The sequence below is a fragment of the Astatotilapia calliptera genome, chromosome 3 (genome assembly GCF_964374335.1).
Source record: "Astatotilapia calliptera chromosome 3, fAstCal68.1, whole genome shotgun sequence".
NCBI classification, from domain to species: domain Eukaryota; kingdom Metazoa; phylum Chordata; class Actinopteri; order Cichliformes; family Cichlidae; genus Astatotilapia; species Astatotilapia calliptera.
In genome coordinates, this window is record NC_137424.1 from 40,742,636 (window position 1) to 40,769,715 (window position 27,080).

Here is a 27,080-nt window from a genome sequence, read left to right on the forward strand (position 1 = left end):
GGACAAAACTCCCAAACACCAACTAAACAATGTGGTATTTGCTCTGCAATGCAGCGAGGAGAGCTCAGACTTCTACATTGGAGAAACCAAAGAGCCACTTCGTAAACGCATGGCACAACATGGAAGAGATGAGACTCAGTCAACGCCTTTTGTCACACCTTGGCACATGTGATGAGGCACGTGATCGACCCTCTTAAGGGACACTCCTGCTAGGATTTAAATACCTGGGACTCACCACTATTTGATCATAGAACTGAAGAAGTTTTATGGATAAGATGTTAAATCTTTAAGAAACTTAAAGAAGTCCAGTCGCTTTCATTCCAACCTCGTTAGATTACCATGACCTAGATGACGGTGTCAGGGGTTTGTGTGTGGATGAGAGGAAGAGAGGACAAGGACTCGTGGCTTGATTGAAGATGAGAATGGCGTTTATTATACAAAATAGATCAACAGAACGTGAACGAACGCTGACTGGCTGAACTGAAAGCACACACGGAAACGACAACATCACATCGACAATGACACAACCCAGAACAGAGAGAAACTGAGGGTTTTAATACAGGGACTGATGAGGATGATAATGAGAGACCGGTGAGTACACAGCTGAACATAATGAAACAGGAAATGAAAAATGTGGAAAATAAACAGTGAACATGAACTGAAAATGCTGGGTCAACGACCCAGGAACCCTGACAGGCGGAGAAACTACACAGATGTGTGTGTGTTGTGTGTGTGTGTTGCTATGCCTGGATCTGGGGTTCTCCCTGTGGGACATTGTTATGGAGGGTGAGTTCCCCTCCCTGCTGCTCCCCACTCGTTGTTACAACGACCAATACTGGACGTGTAGCTCCAGAGCACCTGACAAGGTGTTGTGGCATGATTTCTGGCCTGTGCCCTCAGGGGATGCAGTTGGGATGTTTTGTACCTCTTTAGCGCACAGCCACCCCATCTGACTTTTCCTCGGCTCGTGCCATGGCCACTGTCCTCTGCCAGGGTGGACTGCCCATTGCGTCTGGTTGTCTGGGGCTCTTGCCTTTTGACTATGGGCATCCATTCCCTCCCCTCTTTCTCTTTCTCTTTCTCTTTCTGTTTCGTTTCTTTTTCGATCCCTCCTCCTTCTTGTCTTTATTATCATCTCTTCTTCTGTCTTTTGCCAACCTGGCCCTCACCCCCTATCAGCCCTGGCATAATAACCAGTCTGATAATAATGTGAATAATAAAATAAACTGAAATGAGTACCAATAGGAGCCTATACAGAGTCTACAGCGCTCCTCTTGGCAAAGCAAATGTGTTTGGCTCAACAAAGCATTCAGACCATGTTTTTACTAAAAGTGCCTGACACGACAGGTTTAAAAAAAGAAAGAGGGAGAAAAGAGAAGTTAGAGATAAATAACTCTAAATCTGGCTGTAACTAAATTAATAAATGGGAACAAATGAATACTGCTTACTTGTCACACTGTAGTTTAATCCAGGAAGCTTAATATTTGCAGGGTTAAGTTTCTCTGAGAATCCAAATATGGTGGCGTGATCCGGCCAGATGAGTGAAAGATCACAGCAAACAAGGTTACAACTTGTTACAGTTGTAACCTTGTTACAGCAGTTACAGCAGCAGGGCCAAACATCAGAGAGCCTTAAATGTTTAAATGTTACCACAAATGCTGCAATAATAACTCCCACTCTGGCTTCTTCTTAATACGCCGCCCCAATGACAGAGCTCAAACACAGCTGAGTGGAACAAACCTCAGCCCCTGCAGCTCCGCCCACAGCATACCAAGCATAAACTAAAAACAGAACCAGCCCCAGCCTGCCCAGACCCTCACAGACAAATGGTCAAGAAGACAAAGTCTATAGAAAATGCTGTTTTTTAATATATTACTATTCTGCCATGATGTAGCTGGGCTACTTTTTTATTTTGCGAACATAGAGGTAGGAGTGAAATCTTAAACCCCCTTGTGCCAGTCTGTTAATATTTCTGCGATCATTCCAAACACACACACTCAAACAAACTAAACTGGTTACATTCATAAACATTTGGCCCCAATATGTCAGTCTTTCACTACATTTACTGACATACAGACAAAAGAATGCTTGGAAGCCATGACTAAATGAGCTGCTAGAGGAGATTAACTGGATAATAATGCACATGTACATAGATAAATATTTACTTATCCATGTGGAAATAGTGTTGTAGGTCACAAAAATGCTGTTACATCCCACATAGCCAAATTGGTATGGCCTGGATCTAGTCCACACAATGTGCTTACACATGGCCCACATGCCGCAAAGAATGACGGCCCTTTGGTGGCCCAGATCTGGTTTGCCAGAGGTGGCCCACACATGGGCCAGCACAAGGCCAGTTGCAGACACACTGCTGGCCCTGTGCTGGCCCAGAACAGTTTCAGCTCTGGCCCAAGATGTCAGCCTAATGTGTACCTTAATCAAGCCATGTAATAACAACATGTGCCAGAACATAATAGTGCAAAAGTACCACGACAAAACTCTGTTCAGAAAATGAATGGACTGATTCTTATATAGTGCTTTTCTACTCTCCCAGATTACTCAAAGTGATCTATACAACAAGCCACATTCAATCAGTCACACACTTTCTCTAAATTGCACACTTCTTAACTACATTGACACTTTTGACATGCAGAGTAGAGAAGCCAGGGATCGAACCACAAATCTTCCAGTCAGGAGGTGACCTGCTCTACCTCCTGAGCTACAGCCAACCAGTGGTACACATGAGTAAGCCCTCACTAGGTTTTGGATAAAGTGTACACTCACAAACCTGCATTTGAAGCATTGGCTACCATAGCAGTATTGGATTGCAACATGGCATTTGGGTCTTCAAACTAAAGTAGCAAAATTGGAACATAAATAGGGGCATCATTGCCAGAACTGGCCCACATCTGGTTGACATACACCCTGCCATGACACCAGTTACTCAGACCTGTTTTCTATGAGCCTGGGCCACATAAACCAAACCACAATTGGGCCAGATGTGGCATGCCACCGCATAAACAGTGCCATCTACGCCGGGCCTTAATAGACCTCTATGAATTGAATCATTACTTATTTTTAATCTCTGGCTCTCTTCCACAGCATGTCTTTTTTCCTGTGTTCCTCCCCTCACCCCAACCAGTGCAGCAGATGGCCCCGGGTTCTCCAGAACCCCCAGCTGACGTGGCTTGATGTTGGCCGGGTTCTCCTGAACCCCCAACTAAAACACAAGACGACTGGACGCAGAGGCAGACTGCTGAATCAGTTCTCCTGAACTGCCAGCTGAGACAGACAGCGGCGTGGGAGCCACGAAATGCTGGATTGGCTCACTCGAGCTTCCAGCAGGAGCTGATGCATGGCCAGAAGGCGTTGAGGTCCCTGGCTAAAGGTGTAGATGAGTGACTGACTGGATGGGTGAAAACACTGGAGTCTGAACTGGTGACAAAGCTAATGACTGCGCTACTAACTCAGGTACTGACTGAGTTATGGACTGTAACAAAGGTTGTAGTGATTCTGATTGTGATAGTGGCTGAGTGGCTGACGGGGCTGAAGACTGAGCTAAAGGTAGCAGGGCTGATTGTGGTGGAGGTGAAGACTGAGCTAGCGGCAACTGAACAGGGGACTGGGCTAGCGACGACACAGAAAACTGAACAGGGGGCGACTGAAGTTGAGGTGAAAATGGTAGTGGAGTTGGCGACTGAACTACAGGCCAGGTGGCTAACTGGGCTCCGGGCCGGGTGGCTAACTGGGCTCCAGGCCAGGTGGCTAACACATATCTATGTGTTAGAATGGCCGAGTCAAAGTCCAGATCTAAATCCAATCGAGAATCTGTGGCAAGATCTGACAACTGCTGTTCACAAACGCTGTCCATCTAATCTGACTGAGCCGGAGCTGTTTTGCAAAGAAGAATGGGCAAGGATTTCAGTCTCTAGATGTGGAAAGCTGGTAGAGACATACCCTAAAAGACTGGCAGCTGTAATTGCAGCAAAAGGTGGTTCTACAAAGTATTGACTCAGGGGGCTGAATAATTACGCACACCCCACTTTTCAGTTATTTATTTGTAAAAAATGTTTGGAATCATGTATGATTTTCGTTCCACTTTTCACGTGTACACCAATTTGTATTGGTCTATCACGTGGAATTCCAATAAAATTGATTCATGTTTGTGGCTGTAATGTGACAAAATGTGGAAAGTTCAAGGGGGCCGAATACTTTTGCAAGCCACTGTATTTCATTTACAAATATTATAATACTGTGAAAAGTTATATGAATGGACAGTGTGACCTTACAATGTCCTTCTCTGTATCCTATCAAAGTTAACAATTAATGAATATGACAAGTCTTTATCTGAACACTGGTTAAACTCAACTCTGCAGAAGAGGACAATTAATCTCACACATGATGTTGCATAGAATTACAGGATTTTATTGGCCTGAAAAAGTCACATAGGCGTTCAACATATTATATGACAACAGATTTAAAGCACTTTGGTTCAGCAGTGACATAAGCCCTCATCACACAGCCAAAACGTTTGCATCATATCCACAGACGACTTGCGTGCTGATCACAGTCGAGGTGGCGGGCTAATGGTATTGCCTGAGCTTCAGCTCACGATGCATCTGGCACCAAACACACGGGTAACAAAAGCACACTGTACAGCAGTCATCAGTGAACGAGCCCTGCAGGATGGAGAAGAAGAAGCAGATAGACAGAGGATGAAGCAGCAGGAGTTACTGTTGTTACCCCTCAGACATAAAAGTTTAGTGGGGTGTTGTCATCCCCTCATCCGGCAGCTGTGTCCCTGTGTAGAGCTGGGTAACCAAATATCTGAGAGTTTGTCAAAACAAGAAGCCGCAGCTTTTTCCCCCACAGTGAGGGCAAGAGAGTTCAGATTTGAAGAACTTTACACTTCCTCTTTCTCAACTCAAGCTTCTCCATTATAAACTCTACGGATTGCAAAATACCACAAGTTTTATCCAGGTCACTTTTATGATGGCACTGCATGATGTGGTTACTTTATCTCAGTTTGACCATGAGAGGTGAGGGTGAGTGAGAAGGATCTGCACAAAGCACAATTTGTGTGCATTTTTTGAATCTCATAAAATTTACATTTAGATGTTATGTTAGTTCATTTTACAAGCAGAAACCTCCAGGGCTTAAAAATGAAGCCAGTGCAGAAGTTATAAAAGTGCACTTCCTCTAGTGACCGCATCTATCTTTTAAATGTAGTTTGTAACAATATCCTCCATCTCTAACCCAGCCTTACATAGATGTTGTGGCGCTCTCTGATAGACTGACGGAGTAAGCAGGACACCACACCACAAACGTCCAGGAGTGGCATTGCACAGCACCATCCATGTTTATTGGCTGCATCACACTGCATGCAGGGGAAACAGCAAAGGCCACAGCAACCTTTGGGGAGAAATATATACATATATAAATAAATATTTATGTATATATATTATTTACTATTTTTTTATTAACTACAACAAACCAACCAACCTGGATGTTCCAGGGGAGCAAAAAAACTTTGAATTTTTGCTATATCAACTTTCCCTGAATCCAACCACAGAGAGACTGGACTTCTATTTTATTGTTATTATTATTATTATTATTATTATTATTATTATTGTTGTTGTTGTTGTTGTTGTTGTTGTTATTTATTGATAGTAAAAAAATATATTTGGGACACTCTAAGTCTGATTTTCTATGCTATCATAAAAGGAGTCATTAAGTTTAAGTTGAACATTTGAGACATTTCCACTCCAATTACGAAAAGTCAGTTTTCTGGTGAAAAATGTAAAATAATGAAAAACTCCATAATGCTACTAAATGATCATTGCTATCATGTAGTCTCAGATAGTTCATTCATTCTTGATTTTTTACTGACTTCAAACACTCGGTTAGCTTATTGCAAACAAAGTCTGAGGAGATCGCTCATGCAGAAATCACTGCTGTTTGTAGGGTTTCCTGGGTTTACTTACAGGTCTCCATATCAGAGCAGCAATCACAGAGGTCGGTGCTCCATTGGCCAGAGTTTTCAATGGTCCTGATGACTGTCACCACCTGGGTGGGCTGCTGGTGGACGGCCATGCCTGTAGGAAACACAGACACAGATTGAAAAGCTGTAGTGGTTATCTTGTGAAAAGAGAAATTTAATGCTAGATTATGAAAAAGGTAAAAGACTGATTTTGATACATGCTATAAGTATAACAGGATTACAACAAATATCTTTGGCCAGCTGTACAAATGATTTATGTACGGCCCAGACAAAAGAGCTGACACCGTTTTTATGCAGATTTATTATCTCTGACTTCCTCAGAAACATGTTACCACGTATTACATTCATGATTTTACAAAGATTTCTGATTCTCTTAAGCTGTTCATCAGTGTAAAATGTTTTTCTTACCTTCTTTTGTCTTCACTGGTTCTCTGAGCTTTCAAAACAAGAGAAAACGTTAGAAACACCAGCATTTAAGCACAGACCAATAACAGGAAGGGGAGGTGCCGAGATACGCACACACACTCTTAATTTGTATTGTACTGGCAGATGTTTTTGGGTTGCTTTTTTTTTCTGACTTTGTACCACAAATATCTGTACTTTGTACTCCTTACATTTTGTAAAAAGGCTTGTTACCTTTGCTTAATGCAGTTCTGTCATTGTAAGGCTCCAAACATGAAACTAATTTCAGCCTAAACAGAAACATATGGCAGGCTGTTTATTAACCGCCAGAGGATGTCACGTAAAAAGAGATGACTGTGCCAAAGTCTGGGGTTAAAAGTGGGACTGTGTTTGTTTTGTTTTTGCACAACACCGGAACAACTGCAGGTGTCTGTAAGTTGTGGTACTTCAGCATCTAGCTTGTGCTACTGAAGAGGAGCGAGCATAAAGGGAGTGACGTTTTTTAAGTGTCAGGTCATTTTAAATGCAGTGTTACTATCAGCTCACAAACAGAGAGAGGAAGAAGAGAGGGTAGATTTAAAGGTAAGGACTGCTCATCTGACTGACTGACACATTCTCCTGTTTAGAGGAAAAGTCACCCTCTACAATGTGGACAACGGTAAATAGAAATACTTTTTAATTTCCTTCTTTTCTTCAGCTTCAAGCTGAGTATAATTAGATTTTTTTTAAAGTTTGTATTCCCATCTACTGATATTATTTTATCATTATGTTAATAAAGCACAAGTAAGGCAAGTATTGTAGTGAGTGGTGGATTGTCAGATGTTTTTCGGTTGCTCGTGAACTGCAGAGGGCTGAGCCTGAAGGAAATTCCACACAGTTCCTCTAATGACTTTCCAGTAACTGCTACGATGAAGGGTCAAGAGTTCACTGGGTCTCTGCTTCAGTGCTGTGAAATGGAAGCACTGCTTAACCAGTGAGCAGCAACAAGACTTATTCTATCAGTCTTGACACAAGAGGTGGGAAGTAACCAGTGTTGAGTAAGTTACTTTTAAAAAGTAATTAATTACTAATTACTTAATCAATATTATCTAATTACTGTGTCTGAAAAGTAACTTAATTACTCAATAAGTAATTTAACTAAATACTTTTTTAAATCCCTATAAACCTTGAGTGGACAAACAATAGAAATTAAACTCTTTAAATAATAAATAATTTTTTTTAAAAGACGCAGCGGTAGCAGCTCTTCCACAATGTAGCCTGCAATCATTTTTTAAGCTCGCCTTCAGACGCTTTCTGTGCTGCTGAAGTAAAATCAAGCTTTGCCTGCTTAGCAGGAGTTGCCGCGGTGTTATCCATGGATGATGAACAAGGATCACTCAGAAGTGTTTGTCTATGCTCTCGTGTCAGGCGCTTCAGTAGATTACTCGCGCTATTAACAGCAGCCGATAGTTTTTACATATTACTGTAATGTTCTTGTCTGCTTGTTTCACAAAAGTGAAGAGACGGGAATATGTTCATTTCATAAAACAGCCACTCGCTTCAGCCGAGTCCGACATCTTTAGAATACGACTATGCAGCAAACTGGCACGAAATGACGTGCAGCTGCACTACAGCGATATTAAAGCGGCAGAGTTTACTTTTACCTTTAGAAGACAAATTATTGAATAATTAATAAATGAAATTCAGCAAGTTTGATTATTTTACAATGTAACGCAAGTACTTTGTAAGTAACTGTAATTAAAATACCTAAAAATGAACAGTAATCAGTTACTCTACTTTTTCAGTGGAAAAGTAATTTAATTACAGTAACGTGTTATGCGTTACACCCAACACTGGAAGTAACGAAGTACAAATACTTCATTACTGTACTTCAGGTATCTGTACTGTACTTGAGTGTGTGTGTGTGTGTGTGTGTGTGTGTGTGTGTGTGTGTGTGTGTGTGTGTCAGAGCGTTTCGTTTCTTTACCACACACACACATCCATACACTGTTTTTTACTATTCCATAGCACCTTGTCCAATATTCACACTCCAATGGACACATCTAGGACAACCTGAGGTTTAGTAGGTGCACCGATGATACTTGTTATGACTGGAGGAATGTCTGTTTTCTTTAATGGAGAATAAATCTTATATTGCTGTTAGTTCCCCTTAAATAGTGTCACATTTGTAAGGAAAATTATTGAAGATGATTAAATGATTAAAGAAACAAGACATGTTGGCACTTTAATTAAACAAACAAGATGCCATTTTTAGCTGCTAACGAGCTAGCTTGTGTCTTTAGTTGATTTCACAGGCAGTGCCGTGCTGTCAAAGCTGCTTCTTTAAGTTTTTGGCTCAGACAATATGGTACATAACTAGTGTATGTCTTGCATGGGTTGCACGGGTATCACAATGAATTACAAGGTGAGATCAAACGTCAATAAAACCAATAAAATCGCAGGTAGTTGCAATCTGTTGCACGGTGTAACCATGTAAGAATAAACTCTACCATTTTTGCAACAGGTGATCAATTGTACTGGATGTGTATAAATAGTCCTGTCTAGGGATGGGAATTGTGCACCAGTAGATCATTTCCTTGGAATTGTTAGTCTGCCTGCCTATCGATCCTCTATATCAGTTCCACTTGGACTTGCTCTACAAAAAATCAAAAATCGTATTCTGTTTTATTTTTTATGTTTCTTTTGAGTTTGAGTTTTGGAAAAGAGGATCTTAAGACACTGAGAAAAACAAAAAAAAGAGAAACCAATCCTCAAAAAGGGAACTGTTCTGAATCTCTAAAAAATGTTTGATCCCAAATGCCTGTTTGAAATGTACTAACTTGTTCAGAATTCATAACAACAAAATACCACAAAAGTGTAACAAATAATTATCAAAGAGGGTAAAAGCTCAATAAACTTGTCTATAGTAACCTGAATGTTTCTAATACACAATATGATGAGAAACTGTCTGTTGTAACATCTGTGTAACATGCACATCGGCAACATGAAAATGAGGAAGCAAGAAATCTGCGAACTCCGTTTATGGCATGACTTACGAAATTTGTACTTGGAATCAGGCAGATGATGCTGGCCAAGAAATCACATGCTTTAAACCCTGAAATACCTCCTAATATTTACTTATAAATGTAGATGTTGATCACACACTAGTTGAGAAACTGTCAGTAACAGCAGTGAGAGCTGTAGCTCATAAAAGAAGAAAAAATCTACACGAGAAGAATCGCTTTCTTTATTTTGCCCTCTTATATGAACAATCAACTTGTGTAAATCTAAAACTTGTCTTCTTAGATCTTCACTGATTTTCTTGGGCTTTACTTTTTTTCAAAGTATTGGTCAGTCCAAATGCTTTTATGCTGCACTTGTAGTCAATCATCATCACCAACAAGAAGTTGACAGGCCTCAATCTTGTTAGGTCAAAAGACATGTAGAAAAATAAATTAAAATTTATGCACACAACTTTTAGTTTTCAAAGTCATCAAAGACGTGTGCTGTGCAATTATTCTATGCTGGAAAAAGAACAGTGCATGAAATAATTAAAAGACCAAAATCACCAATGAGTGATTTTGGCCTTGACCAATGACCAATGATGAGTGGATACAAACGTCCGACCACAACTATATATAGTTTTCCATGATTTTATCATCTCTCTGTCCTTCTCTTGAGCAGATGCCCTATGGCTCACACATCCGGTTGCCTAACTCAGCAACTCAGATGACACTTCAATATTCAGAATCAACACATTTTAATTTGAAACTTTTCTGCTTATTCACTACATCAAACAAAATATGTATATTTGTTACATCGAATGAAATATATCTTTGCTCCTACAAAGATTAGCTTCAGCAAATTCACATACAGCTATACTTGTTGTTGAATTCTGTGTTATATTTCTATCATCACTTAGTCACTTAGTCAGTGGAGGTGATAACAATGCTCATAACAATGGTCAGTTAGGCTCTGGTGTTTAAATGATGCTAGTCCTAAATACTAGCGTGCTAGTTAGTATTACGGGACCCAAAGTGTGCCTAAAAAATATCACCAGCATCATTGCACCATCACCAGCCTGAACTGTTCTATATTTTCATGTTTACAGCAAACACTGACCCTAACATCTGAATGTTTTTGCAGAAATCGAGACTCGTCACACCAGAATATCAAATTGTAGCCTCAGTTTCCATTGCTTAGCTGACACTCAGTATGCCTCATGTGAAAGGTTAAGCATTGTTTTACAGTTTGGGAATTTTAGGTCCCATTTTGTGTCTGTAAAAATCTGGAGACAATATTCCCAAGAACTTCTTAAACTTTTCTTACTTACCTATTACAAATGCATAGAACAGTAGGAAGACTAAACCTCAAACATTTTTATTTAGTTTGTTTTTTTTGTTGTTGTTTTTTTTTTTGGGGGGGGGGGGGGGGGTATTTAATTCCTGTTTTCTCAATTATCTATAATTCTGACCATTTGTTGGTTGATTTTGTCTGAACAACTCACCAGACAAAAAGAAGAAGGCAAAAAATGAGTGTTTACCCTTATAAAGACAGTCAAGGCTTTATTGTTGTGTACGTCCAAGTACGAGTATTGTTGCACCCCTAATATACATACATATATATAAATATATATATATACATATATATATATATATATATGTATATATATATATATATATATATATACACCAGAGGCCTGGGAGCTTGAGGGTCCTGCGCAGTATCTTAGCTGTTCCCAGGACTGCGCTCTTCTGGACAGAGATCTCCGATGTTATTCCCGGGATCTGCTGGAGCCACTCGCCTAGCTTGGGAGTCACCTAGTGCTCCGATTACCACGGAAACCACCGTTACCTTCACCCTCCACATCCTCTCGAGCTCTTCTCTGAGCCCTCGGTATTTCTCCAGCTTCTCGTGTTCCTTCTTCCTGATATTGCTGTCATTCGGAACCGCTACATAGATCACTATATATATATATATATATATATATATATATATATATATATATATATATATATATATATATATTAGAGATGGCACGATACCACTTTTTTATGTTCGATACCGATACCGATATCATAAATTTGGATATCTGCCGATACCGATATGAATCCGATATAGTGTTTTTTAATCAACAAAACTGTTTTTTAAATATCTTGCTGCATTTTGCAAGTCTGCAAGTTCATACTCAAGTTTAAAACAACAACTACACTAAAGCTATTCTGTTATACCTGTATCCAAAAAAAATATTTCATAGTTCAGCAATACTGATCAATCTAATAAACTTAGACCTACACCATCCTCCCTATTCTGGTATTTTAAAGAGTACTTAGCGTAAATATTAAGCAACCTAACTAATAGGGTTCCAACTCCCAGCAACAACAAAATTAAATAAATAAAAAATAGGGAACCACCCCTCACGCGCCACCTCATGATGCTTAATCGACGTAATCAACCTTAATTTGATGCAGTGTGAAAAAAAATGCACAGAAATCAATTATTTTTCAAGAAATATTAAATAGATTCAACATCTTTCTTCAACAAAATTGCAGACTGCACAGATGGTACCTTCCCAAAGTAAAAAGTACTATAGCTTACTAGGGTATATATATTAGACTTAATAGTCACTATATACAGTAATTGACTTCTATTCATTTTACATCAAATTAAAACTTTGGGTGTCAGATAATTATTTATTAAAAGCTAGACATTTTAAATGAGAATAAGAAAGAAAAGTATGTCTTTGTGCCCCCTTTTCCCAGTTAATGCCCTATCGGCCCCCCTGGCTAAACTTTGCTAGATCCACCCCTGCACAGTTACCAGCCGTCAGCTACGTAGAAAAAGATCCTGGTGTAGAAATTAATATTAAATAAATTCTAACAACAGCTTATCAAGCTTAAACGTGCTGCTGTTGTTCAGCCGCTGGTTTCCTCTTTCTGGCGCAAAGTGGACCAAAAACAAACGAGAGACACGGACTCGCGACAGAAAAGCCGATCAGCTGATTTAAGCAGTTTCACGATTGAAGTAGCAGCCGGAGAGCGAGAGGCAGTCGCTTGTTAAGCTTAACGTGGGAATGCTTTACAAACATTCAGAGATGGACTTACACACTTGCTTTACTTCTCTCGGGGATAACTTTGTCGGAGATGAAATGCCAGGTTGCTAGCGAAGCTCCACATGCTATCCAGACCACCGACAGGTCCTGCATGCCACAGCTGCTCTATCACGTGATGCATACGTTCTGAGGTGAGTTACGGCGTGTTGCAAGTTTTGTGAGGTGCTTTCGTGATATTTAATGGATCGGATTACATTTTTTATTTTTCTCCGATATCCGATCCAGTAATTTAGGTCAGTATCGGACCGATACCGATACGTAATATCGGATCGGTCCATCTCTAATATATATATATATATATATATATATATATATATATATATTAGGGGTGCAACGATACTCGTATCGATATTGAACCGTTCGATACAGTGCTTTCGGTTCGGTACGTATATATATCGAACAATACAAAATTTTTAATTTATTTTATCAACTTTCCTTCTGACGATGCTGTCTGTGTTTAGCGCTCAGTGGATCTGCACTCGACAGTGCAGCCTAGGCGGAGTAGTCGAACGCAGATTCACTGAGCGCAGGGCAAGCTAGCGAGACAGAAGTTAAGCTCTCCTTGCAACATGGCAAATTGAACCTCCCCCACCCTCATTCAGATCTGGCGTTTGGAACTATTTTGGTCTTCATGTGACGTATGACCCTGAAGGTAAGCGCGTCATGGACTAAAGTAAAACAGTATGTTGGATGTGCCACGCAATGCTCAATTACATGGGTGGGAGCTAGTGTGTTAGCGCAGTTAGCTCGTTAACGCCCCACGCACGGGGCGATCCGCGGTAGCTCGTTAATGGAAATTTGCCGTGTTGTGGCGTTAACGTCATTTCAATGAGATTAACCTGAAAGCACTAGTGGGAACACAACGAATATGACTGCACATTTACGCTGACATCATCCTAGTGCAAAGACAAGTGGAAGCAGAAAAAAAACAACAAGCACGCATGCTACAAACTTTACCCGAGTCATTTAGACAGCCGTTAGCACATGATTCTCCATGGGGACCTGATATGTTTAATATGCTGCTGAGAATATAGCCCAGAAGAAGCGTATAGTATAGCTTTTATTTTGGAAAGAGACATTTCTCTGTAATAAACTCTCTTTTCCAAAGATGAGTGATTCCTCAATCAGATAGATTTATTTTTATTACTTTGTTGTTTCAGCAACATTCAATTTAAAAACTGTACTTTTGAGTTAAAATATATATTTATAATTTTAATAAATGACAAATTAAAAAGGCATGAACATTTTTTTTTGTATTGAAAAAATATCTAACCGTGACACCAAAGTATCGAACCGAACCGTGAATTTTGTGTATCGTTGCACCCCTAATATATATGTATACAGAACCCAGTATTCGGAAAGGTACAAATAACGTGTTTTTTACGAATACTTATTTCAAACAAATACTTAAAATAATATTTGTATTCGGGAACAAGGAAAATCTTTATATGAAAAAGCTTTCCTTTTTTTTTCCCTTATGATACCACAGTACATGGCCGAACGAGTGAATGACATGTGAAAGAGGTGACTGACACAGGCTGCTCCACACAGCAATAGAGACGACTCGGCTGAGCGAAAAAAGACTGAACTGCATCACGATCGGGTTCTTTTGTACCTTAACTGGTTTCCGGAGGCAGTTTATAACTTTCGCGAAGATCAGGTGATTATTCCATTACACTGCATTATTAACGCCTGCAGTCGTTAATAATTTACGTATCTCTGTTAGCTCGCTCATTTAGACAATAAGCTGTTGATAGAGTAACGTTAACATCCAGTTAAAAAGGTTAAAACAATGCTTGTTGTCACTTATTAACTTAGCTGAAACTCCCCACATGGATTTAGGGAACCAAAAAGAAGAGTGTTACTGCTGCTGAGCCATCTGGCAATAACATAAGTAACAACAGCCAATGTCTGTTATGTTATCTTCTTTTCAATGACGTTCCTTGTTACTTGTTTATTGCTGGATTTATAGAAAAACATCAAATAATTTTGCATATCCATAATTATTATAATGGATATAATCAAAGAATACTTACACTATAACGCCTGTTAGAAGTGTAATGCAAAAAGACTGGATTTTTATGCCTATTTTGAATTGTATTCAAAGTACAAATACAAATACTTGTCCCTCCTCAACAAATACAAATACAGATAGAAATACCGGCTGCTTTGCACATCTCTAATACATATATATATATATATATATATATATATATATATATATATATATATATATATATATATAACACACACACACACACACACACACACACATATATATATATATATGTGTGTGTGTGTGTGTGTGTGTGTGTGTGTGTTATATAAATATATATTGAATGATTGATTCATTGATTCATTGATTGATTGGTTGATAATACTTTATTCGTTTTATTCATCCCAAGGTCAGGTCAGAGAGGTATAACAATGGAAAATCCACAACATGACGAAAGACGAGGTGAAAAAAGAACTCCCCCAGACTGAGCTCCCTCAGGGAGATCAGTTTGAGAACAGAAGAAAAAACACCTCAGCACATGAATCATCACATCTCACAACGTATTGAGACATTTCCACTCCAATTACGAAAACTTGGTTTTCTGGTGAAAAATGTAAAATAATGAAAAACTCCATAATGCTACTAAATGATCATTGCTATCATGTAGTCTCAGATAGTTCATTCATTCTTGATTTTTTACTGACTTCAAACACTCGGTTAGCTTATTGCAAACAAAGTCTGAGGAGATCGCTCATGCAGAAATCACTGCTGTTTGTAGGGTTTCCTGGGTTTACTTACAGCTCTCCATATCAGAGCAGCAATCACAGAGGTCGGTGCTCCATTGGCCAGAGTTTTCAACGGTCCTGACGACTGTCACCACCTGGGTGGGCTGCTTGTGGACAGCCGTGCCTGTAGGAAACACCATGCTGAAAGAAACACACACACAGATTGAAATGCTGTAGTGGTTATCTGGTTAGAGAAATTCAACATGAAAAAGGTGAAAGACTGGTTTTGATCCATGTTATAACAGGATGATTCCTGGTTCATATAAATGACAACAAATACCTTTGGCCAGCTGTACAAATGATTTATGTACGGCCCAGACAAAAGAGCTGACACCGGTTTTAAGCACAGATTTATTATCTCTGACTTCCTCAGAAACATGTTACCACATATTACATTCATGATTTTACAAAGATTTCTGATTCTCTTAAGCTGTTCATCAGTGTAAAATGTTTTTCTTACCTTCTTTTGTCTTCTCTGGTTCTCTGAGCTTTCAAAACAAGAGAAAACGTTTGGAAGCATCAGCATTTAAGCACAGACCAATAACAGGAAGGGGAGGTGCCGAGAGTACGCACACATCTAAGTTTTACTGGATTGCCAGATGATTTTGGATTACTTATGAGCCGCGGAGGGCTGAGCCTGATGGGAAGTCCACACCAATCACTGTAATGATGCACAAATAGTACTTCATACTACTACATACCCTGCGTGTTCCTATGTCTTTCTCCCCGGGTCTCCAGTTAATGTTTCAGGTAGTGATGGGCAGATGAAGCTTCATGAAGCACTGAAGCTTTTCATCCAATTGGTTCACCCCCAGCGCAAAGCGTCTTGAAGCTTCATTTGCTCTAGTAGGACATCTACTGGACGTAAAAATATTAGTTGGCATGAATTTGAAGAGTGTGGCCTTTTGCACACAGCCTGTAAATGTCAACAACAAAAGGAGTGTGTAAAACATGTATATTGTAGTGATGCAGTATACTGTGTATATTTATACTGGCAGTATGGAAAATGATTATTTGGAAATGCTTAAAATGGAAATGATCATTTACTGTGAGGTGAGGTGTGGTTGGGGTGTGGACAGTAGTTGTGCTTTTGTAACGTTGAGGTATGGACAGCTACACACTGAGGCTTTGAGCCTCAGTCCTGCCTGTTCACATTTTATTCTGTAAAAACTAAATTTTCACTGCTTTTATGACCTTTTTAGTGGGGAGAACATAGCTAGGATTTAATGATTTAACAAATCATTTGAATCCTTTGTCCTCCACAATGCTAAATGGCTGGGAGTCCTCGATCACCATGCTGACCAGGTCTTCATCTATTTGAGATTGTTCTCCTGAGGAAAGACAATAAAGACAAAGCACAAATATAAATATCACACACGTAACTTATTACATTGTATAATATTGTTATATCATTTAGTAACATTACTGCATGCTATATTATCATGGCATTTGATGGCTCACCTGGTCTTGCTCCACAATCGGTGTCCCCCTTATTCTCATGCAAAGCTCTGTAGTGCCTAAGCATGGATGAGGTGTTGTTGTTATATCCCAGCTCCCTGGCACAGAGCAAACACTTCACCTTGTACAAAAGTAACGACAGCTTAACATAAATTGTATTGCAGTATTATGAAAATACATCTTCTGTAGAAATTTACATACCTTGTTGGGAGGAATAAGATCAAAATGTTCCCACACAGGGGAGGACATCCTCCTCTTCTTAGCTGGCTCCATTCTCTCCTGACTTTCTCTCCTCACTCTCATAAACCTCCAAACGGTCTCCAAACTCTCACTAACCGCAACTCTCCATCAAACACCCACATTTTGAATGAAGTCTGAGGGTTTATATCGCTGTCATATCTCGCGGCAAAGTTCGAACCGCTTCCTGAACCAGTCACGTGGTACAGCCGGGCAGCGAGGCTTCCTCCCATAAATGAAGCAAGCCTCGATACGCGCATCGTGGAAACGCCCCCTCATTACTCGACACAAGCTTCGAAGCCTCGATACAGAACATCACATCACTAGTTTCAGGTTTGTTTTGTTAGTTTTTTCCAGTTTAGGTTTTGCTTAGCTTCCTCCACGCCTTCGCCGTTTCTGTTTGTATCTCCACCTTCTCAATAAAACTCCCCTGCATCTCAGCTGCCAGCATCTTGGGTCCTCATTAAATTCTACACGACTCATCCCGCAAGCCGTGACATGTATTCCTCCCCTCACCCAACCTGTCGCAGCAGATGGCCCCGCCCCTCCCTGAGCCTGGCTGTGCTGGAGGTTTTTTCCTGTTAAAAGGGAGTTTTTCCATCTTACTTCACCAAAGTGCTTGCTCATAGGGAGTCATATAATTGTTGATATTTTCTCTGTATGTATTATTGTAGGGTCTGCCTTACAATATGAAGCTCCTTGAGACAACTGCTGTTGTGAATTGGCCCATATAAATAAAATTGAACTGAATTACACAGACTACTGTTACCACAAAGCCTGTTTTAAATATATTGCAAGGCAATCGCATCAATTTACATGTAAATTCTGTTTCATTTATTTAATGGTGAACTGACGTGATTCTAGGGTAAAACCTTTAGAGGATGTCATCACCCAATCATAATGTCATGCATACATTGCGCCAAAAATGAACATTATTGCATTCTTGTTACAAACAAACTTTTTCACCTTCATAAACCTGAATTTAAAGGTGTAGTTATTGCAGTGTTACTTTGAAAAGCAACCTTTGTAGTGCGATTAGAGTAAAATACACCGGTTTTAAGGTGGACCCAGTAATTATCCCGCCTGATGCAGAGGCTCGCTCACGTTGATCAGAACTTTCCTAAGTTAGCTGAACTATTTGTAAGAAAGCAGATAAAAGGAGAAACATGCTTAACATTGTTTCAGTCTCTTAACCACATGGAGGTGTAGCTGTGTTTATGTTGTGTGTGACTCCACTTGCCATAATAACCACAATGTTTTTATCTATTACTCTGTGGAAGAACAAGGGCACTCTCTCTCAGAGGCAGTGGATAAATGCACTGAGAGATGAGCATCAGGTGGGTTGTAGAGCACAGCACTGTGTACGATTATGGGATATGAACATCTGTGTGGCCACTGTGATCACTGTGAATTATTTAACTGTTAATAAGAAGCTTTTAAGTGGATTGTTGAAGCTGGGAGTGTTAAAACAGTGACATAATAGCACTGAACACTGGCTTGGGTAGCTCTGGAGCTTCTCTGCTACAGTAATGTGCTGTTCTGCACATAATCTGTTCTTGTCCAGACATTAATAGGCACCATTAAAAGACAAATAAACCTTCATCCATTATTTACAGCACCGCACAGAGTTGAGGAGCTGAGCTTGTTACAATCCACTAAACTATCAAGCAATTAAAGAAGCATTATTCAGTGTAGACATAAAAATCCTTCTGCCACTCCACACACCTGGACAAGAAACACATGTTGATGTGTTAATGTTAATGTCCTCGTCTCTCAGTCTAAGTAAAAGTGAAACAGAATTTACAACCCAAAAAGTTCATGACAATTATCAATTTGAATATGGCTGCTGCTGCTGGCCTTTGACAAATAATGTCCATTTGACTTGCTCTCATCTGGATCTTGAGCTGTTCTGTAAATGTTAAAGCTTGATGAAGAAACTTTATCAACTATGACAATAAAGTACGTCAGCTTTTTGTCTAGAAACGACATGTTGTTAAGGATCAGCGTCACCCTGCCAGGTTCCACCACCATACACAATTATTTCATTTGCATATATTATAATACTGTGAAAAGTTATGTGAGTGGACAGTGTGATCTCACAATGTCTTTCTCACTATCCTATCTAAGTTCACAATTAGTGAAGATGACTAGTTTATATCTGAACAATGGTTAAACTCTGTTTTGCAGAAGAGGACAATTAATCTCACACATGATGTATAAAATTAAAGGATTTTATTTGCCTGAAAAAGTCATAGCCTCTCATCACACAGCCAAAATGTTTGCATCGTATCCACAGACAACTTGCGTGCTGATCACAGTCGAGGTGGCGGGCTACTTGTTTTCCCTGATCTTCAGCTCACGATGCATCTGGCCCCAAACACACGGGTAACAAAAGCACACTTTACAGCAGTCATCAGTGAACGAGCCCTGCAGGATGGAGAAGAAGAAGCAGATAGACAGAGGATGAAGCAGCAGGAGTTACTGTTGTTACCCCTCAGACATAAAAGTTTAGTGGGGTGTTGTCATCCCCTCATCTGGCAGCTGTGTCCCTGTGTAGAGCTGGGTAACCAAATATCTGAGAGTTTGTCAAAACAAGCAACCTCAACTTTTTTTTGTATGAAGGAAATTCTTTTTTGTGATAATATTTTGAACGTGCATTTCTGTTGACCTGTCAACTTAGCGCATTATAAGCTGATATGCAAACTAGTTAATTGATACTAGATTTGGAAAAATGAATGGATTATAAAATAAGCGAATAAGATGTAACAAGGGTTGAAATTAGTTTCTTATTTCTAGTGTGTGGAGGAAGGTTTTATCATGGCACACATCTGTTTACATGGAAGGAAACTCCTCATGTGATGTGACATTTAGCAATTTGCAAATGTGCAGCACATCAGAAGGATGACTCTGAAATTACAAAGGGAAACAATTTTGCTGACAAAACTGCAAAAGCAGCAGCTATAGCAACCACAGTCTTACTAACAACTCATGAAATTCACACTATTCCACTGTCTGTACTGCAGGATGAACAAAAAGCAGCACCACCAAAAGAACAAAAACAATGGCTAATACACGGAGCAGTACTAGACACTGATGACATAATGAAGATAACAGGAAAACCCATTCTTCCCAAATTGTTACACAAAACAGCCGCTCTAGTGAGCCATAGTTTTGAGCCATGGCTCATCAGGAAGGATAATCTGAGGAATCCCGACAACTTTACACTATAAATTTTGAAACTTCAGCAAAAGAATATGTGAGGACATGTATGACCTGCCAAAAACACAATACCCAAGGTAACTTAAGGCCAAAAAGAGGACATTTTCCTACACCACCTCACCCATTTCATACAATTCACATGGACTTCATTGAATTGAATGAGGGCTCAAAATACGCTCTAGTAATCATAGATGTTTTCTCAAAATGGCCAGAAATCTACCCAGTTAAAAAAGCAGACGCAATCTCAGTTGCAAAGTGTCCATGCAACCATTTCATTCCAACATATGGAATTCCTACTCTGATGAGATCAGATAATGGAACCCATTTTGTAAATGACGTGATCAGCAAAGTATCTGAAGCACTAGGTTTCAGTTTAAAACACCGTTGTACCTACCATCCACAGAGTGCAGGATTAGTGGAGAGAACAAATGGCACTATAAAACAAAGGCTCAGAAAAACAATGGAAGAAACTAGCAGACCTTGGCCAGAATGTGTAGGCCTAGTCAAAATGTGGATGAGAATGACACAAGGAAATAACAAACTGTCCCCATTTGAAATTATACATGGGCGACCTTTTCCATTGCCAGTTATTAGCGAGCCAATAGATAAATCAATCTGTGAAACCACTCTGGCAGATTGGATGACTCAATTGTTGACAAACAGAGAAGTCGTTTTGAACAATAAACTGCCGCAAGACTCTTTTTCACCTATTTCTCGCAGATTGAAGCCAGGTGATTGGATCCTTGTCCGAGTACTCCAAAGGAAAAACTGGAGCTCGCCGCAGTGGGAGGGTCCATACCAAGTGCTTTTGACCACTCCAACTGCCTGCAAAATTGCGGAGAGACCCTCCTGGATACATCAGAGCCACTGCAAAAAGGTTGAGGTCCCAGGAAACCCCGGCACCCCCAAGACAGCACATTAGCCCACACTTGGTTGCTTCAGTCGTGAGGGGGGAGTGCTGATTGGGCCCCCGTAGGGTAAGCTCGCACTTCAACCTCCAGCCTCTGATCAACTCTAGGGCAACCAAGTGTGAGGTGTGACGGACCTGTGTGCAACCATGGGAAGGTGGACCCTCTTGGTTACCTTGACTACGACGCTCACCCTTACAGGACCCCAGCTGACGCCAACAACAGCTGAACCACGAGGCAGACAGGACGCACGACAACTCCCACCTAAGAGACATGACGCAAGACCACATACACCCTTGGATGAACAATGCCTGGTACCGTTATATCTAAGACAGAACCAAGGCGGAATCGGCAAATACAGACTGTTATGTCTGTTCTCATATGCCCAGCACATCAACACACCCCACACTATATGGTGAATATATGAACAACACTCAAGCAAAGTGTGCAGCCAGCTTCGCTGGCATTGGATTCCAACACAGCCGAATCATCACCAACGACACAATCCCGCACGCTGTTGGACTTAGTAATGGAACATGTGATCAACTCTTCTGGATCGATTTCAACGTGACAAACCGGAATACATCCATCCACTTCCCAGTGTTTCTGGACCAACTCCCAGGGAGGAACCACTCCATGTGTTATCAAAAAGAGAAAGGTAACACACCCGTTGGAAACACGACAAACTGTGTCCAAACTGCAGGCCACGGAGAGGGCGCTCCTGTGAATATGAGTGGACCTTCTAACAGCATGTACTGGGTGCAAGGAATGGCCTGGCTATGTGGACAACGGCCATATTTCATACTGTCCCCAGGCTGGACAGGAACATGTGCTCCTATATTCCTGTCAGACCACACTTTCAGGATGACCGCAGTAAACACCACTTCTACAGCACGCCGGAATAGAAGATCTACGTTCCCCAAACTTCAACCACATGACCCAATATGGGGAAGCAACGTAACCGAGGAATTCAAACTGTGGACTACCGGACAGAAAGTACTCCACACATTGTTCCCCTGGGTGGGAACCGGAAAAAAACATGCTGAGGATCGAGACTCTGGACTACCGCTTTGGACTCTTCTTGAATGCTTCGTGCAAGATCAACGATCAGCAGAATCAGGAAATCAATGCATTACAGATCGCAGTGATGCAACATCGAGTAGCTTTGGACATGATACTAGCAGAGAAAGGGGGACTTTGCGTCCTCTTCAACAACGCCTGCTGCACTTACATACCAGACAATGTACAACAAGATGTTACATACTGATATCTCACTTAAAGGTTATACTGACAACAGGAGGGAATGTTAAGGGAAAATTGTACTTAGTAGTCAGTATGAGCTTTTAATGATATAAGTTTACATGTGATAGAATACTGCATGATGACCTTTTCGCTGCTTAGAACTGATTGTTCTTTATGAAACATGTTCTGATATTTGTATCTGAATCTTCCCACAGCGACAGTAAGAAGTCAAACAAGCAGTTCTGACCTCGCGCACACACACACACACACACAATCACATACGCACATGCTCACGTCACTGAACAAATGTATTCATTTTTCTTGTGTATAAATAAAGACAATTGCAAGAACAGAGGGCGCATTTCACAGGGCCCCCACTCTGATGTGGGCGCTCTGCGAAATGCCCTTGCAAGTTAAAACTGCAGCGTCTGTTTGTGTGTTTTCTCCTCTTAGACTCTCAGCTGAAGAAGTGTCATTTAGAATACAGGGAGTGCAGAATTATTAGGCAAGTTGTATTTTTGAGGGATAATTTTATTATTGAACAACAACCATGTTCTCAATGAAACCAAAAAACTCATTAATATCAAAGCTGAATGTTTTTGGAAGTAGTTTTTAGTTTGTTTTTAGTTTTAGCTATTTTAGGGGGATATCTGTGTGTGCAGGTGACTATTACTGTGCATAATTATTAGGCAACTTAACAAAAAACAAATATATACCCATTTCAATTATTTATTTTTACCAGTGAAACCAATATAACATCTCCACATTCACAAATATACATTTCTGACATTCAAAAACAAAACAAAAACAAATCAGCGACCAATATAGCCACCTGTCTTTGCAAGGACACTCAAAAGCCTGCCATCCATGGATTCTGTCAGTGTTTTGATCTGTTCACCATCAACATTGCGTGCAGCAGCAACCACAGCCTCCCAGACACTGTTCAGAGAGGTGTACTGTTTTCCCTCCTTGTAAATCTCACATTTGATGATGGACCACAGGTTCTCAATGGGGTTCAGATCAGGTGAACAAGGAGGCCATGTCATTAGTTTTTCTTCTTTTATACCCTTTCTTGCCAGCCACGCTGTGGAGTACTTGGACGCGTGTGATGGAGCATTGTCCTGCATGAAAATCATGTTTTTCTTGAAGGATGCAGACTTCTTCCTGTACCACTGCTTGAAGAAGGTGTCTTCCAGAAACTGGCAGTAGGACTGGGAGTTGAGCTTGACTCCATCCTCAACCCGAAAAGGCCTCACAAGCTCATCTTTGATGATACCAGCCCAAACCAGTACTCCACCTCCACCTTGCTGGCGTCTGAGTCGGACTGGAGCTCTCTGCCCTTTACCAATCCAGCCACGGGCCCATCCATCTGGCCCATCAAGACTCACTCTCATTTCATCAGTCCATAAAACCTTAGAAAAACCAGTCTCGAGATATTTCTTGGCCCAGTCTTGACGTTTCAGCTTGTGTGTCTTGTTCAGTGGTGGTCGTCTTTCAGCCTTTCTTACCTTGGCCATGTCTCTGAGTATTGCACACCTTGTGCTTTTGGGCACTCCAGTGATGTTGCAGCTCTGAAATATGGCCAAACTGGTGGCAAGTGGCATCTTGGCAGCTGCACGCTTGACTTTTCTCAGTTCATGGGCAGTTATTTTGCGCCTTGGTTTTTCCACACGCTTCCTGCGACCCTGTTGACTATTTTGAATGAAACGCTTGATTGTTCGATGATCACGCTTCAGAAGCTTTGCAATTTTGAGACTGCTGCATCCCTCTGCAAGATATCTCACTATTTTTGACTTTTCTGAGCCTGTCAAGTCCTTCTTTTGACCCATTTTGCCAAAGCAAAGGACGTTGCCTAATAATTATGCACACCTGATATAGGGTGTTGATGTCATTAGACCACACCCCTTCTCATTACAGAGAAGCACATCACCTAATATGCTTAATTGGTAGTAGGCTTTCGAGCCTATACAGCTTGGAGTAAGACAACATGCATGAAGAGGATGATGTGGACAAAATACTCATTTCCCTTATAATTCTGCACTCCCTGTAAATCTCTTGGCACACAGTGAGGGCAAGAGATTTCAGATTTGAAGAACTTTACTCTTCCTCTTTCTCAACTCAAGCTACTCCTTTATAACTTCCACGGATTGCAAAATACCACAAGTTTTATCCAGGTCACGTTTATGATGGCACTACATGATGTGGTTACTTATAAACAAATAATGAGGACACAGAGACATCTGGGAGCTATTGAAGAGGTGACGGTGAGTGAGAAGGATCTGCACAAAGCACAATTTGTGTGCATTTTATATGAATCTCATAAAATTTACATTTAGATTTTACGTCAGTTCATTTTACAACCACATCACAAAGACACACATTCAACTCTATTCTCCTAGCAGAAACCTCCAGGGCTTAAAAATGAAGCCAGTGCAGAAGTTATAAAAGTGCACTTCCTCTAGTGACCGCATCTATCTTTTAAGTGTAGTTTGTAACAGTGTCCTCCATCTCTAATCCAGCCTTACTTCAATGTTGTGGCGCTCTCTGATGGACTGATGGAGTAAGCAGGACACCACACCACAAACGTCCAGGAGTGGCACTGCACAGCACCATCCATCTTTATTGGCTGCATCACACTGCATGCAGGGGAAACAGCAAAGGCCACAGCAACCTTTGGGGAGAAACAGGTACAGAGTTATTTTACAGACAGACAGACACCTCAGCAGACACCTCAGCACATGAATCATCACATCTCACAACGTATTGCGACATTTCCACTCCAATTACGAAAACTTGGTTTTCTGGTGAAAAATGTAAAATAATGAAAAACTCCATAATGCTACTAAATGATCATTGCTATCATGTAGTCTCAGATAGTTCATTCATTCTTGATTTTTTACTGACTTCAAACACTCGGTTAGCTTATTGCAAACAAAGTCTGAGGAGATCGCTCATGCAGAAATCACTGCTGTTTGTAGGGTTTCCTGGGTTTACTTACAGCTCTCCATATCAGAGCAGCAATCACAGAGGTCGGTGCTCCATTGGCCAGAGTTTTCAACGGTCCTGACGACTGTCACCACCTGGGTGGGCTGCTTGTGGACAGCCGTGCCTGTAGGAATCACCATGCTGAAGGAAACACAGACACAGATTGAAATGCTGTAGTGGTTATCTGGTTAGAGAAATTCAACATGAAAAAGGTGAAAGACTGGTTTTGATACATGTTATAACAGGATGATTCCTGGTTCATATAAATGACAACAAATACCTTTGGCCAGCTGTACAAATGATTTATGTACGGCCCAGACAAAAGAGCTGACACCGTTTTTATGCACAGATTTATTATCTCTGACTTCCTCAGAAACATGTTACCACATATTACATTCATGATTTTACAAAGATTTCTGATTCTCTTAAGCTGTTCATCAGTGTAAAATGTTTTTCTTACCTTCTTTTGTCTTCACTGGTTCTCTGAGCTTTCAAAACAAGAGAAAACGTTTGGAAGCACCAGCATTTAAGCACAGACCAATAACAGGAAGGGGAGGTGGCGAGATACGCACACACACATGGATTACTCAAGAGCCGCGGAGGGCTGAGCCTGATGGGAAGTCCATTTGACATTTCTGTCTGTAAATTGGAGCTCTTTTAAGGTAGTGGTTTCAAAATGTAATGCAAAGTATTTACATGTCTCGGCTATTAAATAGTGCAGCTATTTTCTCTGCAGCACAATTACCCATTGCATGGTATGGTCTCAAACACAAAGAGTGAAATGTTACAATTAACCCCATAGTCTGGGTTAGTTGTAACATATCCTGGGGTGAAATGTAACACAATGAAATAAGGGTACTAACAAAATATTAACATGTAATCTTTGTTTATTCAACACATGAATGCACTTAGAGCCATTAATGTAGCTGTGTGTGTGTGTGTGTGTGTGTGTGTGTGTGTGTGTGTGTGTGTGTGTGTGTGTGTGTGTGTGTGTGTGTGTGTGTGTGTGTGTGTGTGTGACAGAATGCAGAAATCTAGCTTTTGAACATATTCCAACCCCCCAAAAAAGACAAATTATGGAATTTTCTGCAGCTGAATATTTCATTAATTTTGGTTGGTCTTCCTTGAGTTTGGCCTCATTGGCTCAGTGGGCATTATAACCTACAACTCTTGCACCAATTTTAAACATAACAATGAAGCTGAAAAAATGTAGTTGTTCACCAACATCGCAATTCCATTACTTTTTATCATGGCTTACCTTGGTGTGGTTTGCAAAGTGCTTCAGAAAGATGAGGAAATCTGTTTCTTGCACCCATCCTGATTTATTTCCACTACCAGTATTTCCTACTGGTCCATCTCTGACACAGTGGTCTGCATAATGTATGTGTGGGAACACAAACAGTGGAGGAATTGTGTTGCCAATGGCATTAACCGCATATACAAAGGTGACCAGTGAACCTCTCTCTGCTGATGTCGTTGCCCCAACTTGTTTAATATAAGTTAAAGTAATAGTGTGGCAAGTTGTAACATCTGCGTTATTGTTACAACTAACCCAGACTGTTGCTGTTACAACTGACCCAGACTCCTATAGCCATGAACTAGCTAACATTACAGCCAACGGCTAAAGCATTAGCACTAAAGACCTACACAGAATATATCCCCATAGACATACAAATAACATAATTTAAGTTTGATGAGTTTAACTGCAAAGCAGATAATGCTATTAAACATTGAAATAAAGTAGAAAAACTTACTT

General features: G+C 40.5%; 3 protein-coding genes across 3 annotated transcripts; all 3 read right to left on the reverse strand.

Moving 5' to 3' along the window:
- Positions 1 to 4,404: 4,404 nt before the first annotated feature.
- Positions 4,405 to 15,861, reverse strand: LOC113018766 (cornifelin-like). Its single transcript, XM_080298372.1, has 5 exons — positions 15,736 to 15,861; positions 15,289 to 15,416; positions 5,985 to 6,095; positions 5,267 to 5,412; positions 4,405 to 4,679 (listed from the first exon to the last, which is right to left on the reverse strand). The coding sequence occupies exons 2-5, from the start codon at positions 15,413 to 15,415 to the stop codon at positions 4,584 to 4,586; spliced, it is 480 nt and encodes a 159-aa protein (XP_080154498.1). The 5' UTR covers position 15,416; positions 15,736 to 15,861; the 3' UTR covers positions 4,405 to 4,583.
- A 548-nt stretch (positions 15,862 to 16,409) lies between these two features.
- Positions 16,410 to 17,152, reverse strand: LOC145425382 (uncharacterized). Its single transcript, XM_080298384.1, has 3 exons — positions 16,935 to 17,152; positions 16,737 to 16,854; positions 16,410 to 16,606 (listed from the first exon to the last, which is right to left on the reverse strand). Exons 1-3 carry the CDS (start codon positions 17,034 to 17,036, stop codon positions 16,515 to 16,517), a joined length of 312 nt encoding a protein of 103 aa, XP_080154510.1. The 5' UTR covers positions 17,037 to 17,152; the 3' UTR covers positions 16,410 to 16,514.
- Positions 17,153 to 19,187: 2,035 nt separating this feature from the next.
- Positions 19,188 to 25,972, reverse strand: LOC113013170 (cornifelin-like). The gene is made up of 4 exons (XM_026153864.2): positions 25,785 to 25,972; positions 25,338 to 25,465; positions 24,865 to 25,010; positions 19,188 to 19,397 (listed from the first exon to the last, which is right to left on the reverse strand). Exons 1-4 carry the CDS (start codon positions 25,955 to 25,957, stop codon positions 19,302 to 19,304), a joined length of 543 nt encoding a protein of 180 aa, XP_026009649.2. The 5' UTR covers positions 25,958 to 25,972; the 3' UTR covers positions 19,188 to 19,301.
- Between the last annotated feature and the right edge of the window lie 1,108 nt (positions 25,973 to 27,080).